This window comes from Frankliniella occidentalis, unplaced genomic scaffold, assembly GCF_000697945.3.
Source record: "Frankliniella occidentalis isolate FOCC.00 unplaced genomic scaffold, Focc_3.1 Scaffold115, whole genome shotgun sequence".
In the NCBI taxonomy this organism is placed as follows: Eukaryota; Metazoa; Arthropoda; class Insecta; order Thysanoptera; family Thripidae; genus Frankliniella; species Frankliniella occidentalis.
The window spans coordinates 488,551-492,614 of NW_026267243.1; the positions used below are offsets into that span (position 1 = coordinate 488,551).

The 4,064-nt window shown below is 41.1% G+C and overlaps 1 protein-coding gene across 3 annotated transcripts; it reads left to right on the plus strand.

Annotated features, from left to right (window-relative positions):
- Nucleotides 1-437: 437 nt before the first annotated feature.
- Nucleotides 438-3,342, plus strand: LOC113207281 (transmembrane protein 41B). Of its 3 annotated transcripts, none has more exons than XM_026423779.2 (6): nt 438-601; nt 1,341-1,494; nt 1,570-1,698; nt 1,889-2,087; nt 2,167-2,305; nt 2,381-3,342. In XM_026423779.2, the coding sequence occupies exons 1-6, from the start codon at nt 493-495 to the stop codon at nt 2,548-2,550; spliced, it is 900 nt and encodes a 299-aa protein (XP_026279564.1). In that variant the 5' UTR covers nt 438-492; the 3' UTR covers nt 2,551-3,342. The 3 variants fall into 3 exon arrangements, with proteins under 3 accessions (XP_026279564.1, XP_052126211.1, XP_026279565.1); XM_052270251.1 differs by lacking the exon at nt 438-601 and adding an exon at nt 715-830; XM_026423780.2 differs by lacking the exon at nt 438-601 and adding an exon at nt 900-1,052.
- The last annotated feature ends 722 nt before the right edge of the window (nt 3,343-4,064 follow it).

Below are 4,064 nucleotides of genomic sequence, written 5' to 3' on the forward strand. Positions count from 1 at the left end.
TCCTCGCACATCGCCGTGGTAGTGTTGGGGCAGTGTTCTGATTCCGGAACGAGCCGAGCCCGCGCTCCGCTCCGCCCTTCTCCAACCCTGCCTCACCCCGCCCCACCCCACCCCACCGCGGTGTTCGCACGGCGGGGTGCATGGTGGCCGAGGACTTCCCCGCCGCTGCGCCCCGGCCGCTGCGAACGACGCAACGGATTCGTTGATAGTAGCAGTGGGCAGTGGAATGCGACAGCAAACGTCTTTCGAAAGAAAGAAAAATTGCAATCAATTCGAGAATTACCAAACTATTTGTGTTTGCGGCCCGCAAGCCACTGTCGCGCGCGTTGCTTCGCGTTGGTCACCCGACCCCTGTCCTCCCCGTCCTCCCGCTCCACTAACGCCTCGGCACTGTGCCTCTGCGTCTGTTTCAGCACGCCGGTGGCGCGTGGGTATCGCGGCGGAGGGAGATGGGTCCGATAGGCCGACCCGGCCGCCGCGCGCCGCCGAGAGATGCACAAGAAGACCGAGGAGGAAGAGGAGGATGGGACCGCCTCCTGCTCAGACCCCGCGGCCACGCGCACCCTCCAGGACTGCGTCATCATCGTCATCGAGGACAACCGTGAGCACCCCGCGCACCATGAGCTTCAAAGTCGACAAGGGTCTCTGCGGGTCATGTGTGGGCTAGGGGGTGGGCAGTGGGCAGCAGTGGGGCAAAAGGTTTCGAGCGAATGTTTTGTGTTTTGAGTTTAGACGGACTATGGCGCGCTGACGTCGCGACAGTCGGGCCAACCTGGATGAAAGTCTGGTCAGAGGCGCGGGGGGCAGGCAAGGCAGCCATGCCGCGCATGGTTAGATCTTTCTATCTTTTTATATCATTTGTTGTAATGATCTTGTCTCGGTAAATGATTTTGAAAAAGGAAGGGGTTGTGAATGTCGTGTGTTGACAGTTATATCGTGGCAGCAGTGAGAGCCTCGTCAGTGCATTTCGTCAGCTGATTTCCATTTGCTTGTCATTTAAGGCCCTTTAACATTTATTTCTGACGCCGGCGATATTTTTTTAATTATGTCGGGTAAAATCATTTTCAATAAAACTTTACCTTCCATGCGCTGTATTCTTGCAATGCTATTCAGAACCTCTGGGTCGTTTTGCCATGTCTGTGGCATTACGATGTTGGGAGACATAACCTCCAAAAATGTGTTCTGCTATTCTTAGTTTCCCAAATTTCACCATAATTTAAGGGAGCGCATTAGAATTGAATCTCTGACATATGTTCATTTGTTTGAAAAGTTTCAAGGAATTTTTCATTTCATTTGAAGGAAACTAATTTACTATAATTGTTTTCTACAATTTATTACAGCCTCTACGAAGTCACTTCAAAAGTCAGCAGCAGCAAAAGATATTTCAGAACCTGCCATGAATACACAAAACAGTCTTTTTACCATTGCTGCGATTTTCCTCGTCTCACTTCTTGGATTGGCTTACGTCTACTTCTCGTTCCCAAAGTTGGAAGAGTAAGAAATTATTTCCGTCAAGAAGTTCAAGTATGCAAAATCTTTTCAGCTATTAAAACTTTATTTTTCTTTCAGGCATGAAAAACAACATGTTAAACTGCCCTGGGATATTGAAGATGCCAAAGAGCTGGGTCAAGTTTTGGATCGGTACAAGGATAGATACTTCACTGAAGTTATGGGTGGAATCTTCATCACATACATTTTGTATCCTTCCATGTGCTTTTATGACCGAAGCAAAAATAGTATTTTCAATGTGACATTGTGATCTTGATTTAACTGGTATGACTAAATATTTAGTCAGTGATAGTTACCACCACAACATTATTTTGACAGTTGATTTTCCCTGGAAGTATTAGTGAAGTTCTACTTTCAATTTTCCTTAACTTTATTTCAGTCTCCAAACTTTTGCAATCCCTGGATCCATCTTTCTCTCAATTTTGTGTGGTTTCCTCTTTCCATTTCCTATTGCTCTTCTTTTGGTGTGCTTCTGCTCAGCAACAGGAGCTTCCCTCTGTTTCCTGCTCAGTTCCCTTGTCGGTCGAAGGGTTGTGTACAAGTACTGGCCAGAGAAAGCCTCGCAATGGGCTGCAACGGTAATATTTTCCCTTGTTTTTGTCCTGTAATAAACGATGTCCTCTGTTTTACAATACTGAAATCCTCTTAATGTTTTAGGTGAAAAAGCAGAATGCTAATTTGTTTAATTACATGGTGTTCCTTCGGATCACACCTTTCCTTCCGAATTGGTTCATCAATATAGTTGCGCCTGTCATAGATGTACCCATCAAGCCATTTTGGCTTGGCACATTTTTTGGTAAGTCATCCATTACAATAATCTAATGCAGTTAGATACCAGCCTCATTTACCTTCAGTCATATTTTTTTTGCAGGAGTTGCTCCTCCTTCTTTTGTTGCAATTCAAACTGGGCAGACTCTTCATCAGCTGTCCTCATCAGATGCCAAATTCTCATGGAATTCTGTCATTTTATTAGCTTTATTTGCTGTTGTATCCCTGATTCCAGTTCTTGCCAAGCAGAGACTGCGCAGAAAGTTTGAATAGGTTGCATGGTTTTAAATAATAACATAACCTTGCTAATGAAAATTATCAGTTCATTGGCTGCCATCTCTAGTTCTTTTATAGTGTGTGACATTTCCAATTCTGTGATACGATTGAACACCATATAAGAGATGTAGCTTAAATGTGAATCCCCTTTCCCACCCTCCCTATTCCTCCTCCCTTTTGTTTTGGTCCTTTTTTCTTCATTTGGAGTAAAACCTAATGATGTTGGAAATATTTGTATGCAAAATATTTCTTTGCAGTACCTTAGCAAACCATTTTCCATGAATTAGGAATATTACAAACTCTTCAAATAACTGAACTGCCAATTTAAAAAAATGTTTTGGCTGTGTATACATAAAGCAAATGATGTTTTGATGCTTTGTTTTAGCATCCTATTGTGAATGGCATTGTTCTAGTCTTCTCATGTCATCATCCACTTTGCATTTAATTTGAGTGTTTAAGAAATATCTTTTCCCTAATTTGTAATATAATTTTAATGTCAAATGTTACCTTATTAGCTCAAAGTTTGCCAATTCTTATCTTTCATCTGTTCTCCATTTTTCATTGAAATAGTAGCCGTAACGCAGAAGGGAACCGCCTCAAGTGTCACTCTCACAATTTGAAGCGGGTAAGGTTTGTCAGCTTTTAAGATTTTAGTTATTTTTTTTTTTAAGTGTTGGTAATTTTGGACAACATACCATGTGAATACGCCCATTCAATGTGAAACCATATCTATTCATTCTTGATCTCTTTTGTCTGTGTCTTGTAATAAATGTATAGCAATTGACTGAATACTGTATTTATTAGTTTACAAAAATTTTTAGGAAACAAGGTACCAACTTTCACAAACTTACATCATTTGGTTTTAACAACCTCGAAGTAACTTGAGATGCTTACAGAGCTGACTATGGTTATTTCATCTCCGATATCCACAATGCAAGCATGAAAGGTAAGATTTATCTGTCTGAACTATTTTGATTGATGCTAAACTAAGATTATTGAAGTCTTAGATGAATTTTATCATATAAATGTATGAAGATCTGTATTTCTATTCTTCTTAGGTGATTCCCATCAAAAGAAGAAAAGTAAGAGTCCTTTGGTCTTATAAGACGGGATGAAAATGGGACTCCATATTTCAAAGGACAAATTGAATTTGGAATTTGGAGATTGATGAAGATGATCTGTCCCTACCGAGGGCAAACTGTCAGAGTTGGACTACAATGCTTGGATCGTTTTACATTGTGAGTACAATTTCATATGGAGAGGGGTTACAATTTTACTTAATATGACAATATTCATTTACATCAAGTCTAAGACTTATATTTGTGTTTATTCATTCAGCTTTGAACTAATCTCTACCATTATGGTTCTTGGAAATTTCTCCTTGTTTTGATTTTGAGTTGTCATAAAGATACTTACTTTTCTTAAATAGCTCAGGCTTAGGTCCACTCTGTTGCCCATTTTCAATATATATTGATGGAGGGTACATTGTGGAGGGTACATTTATAATATAT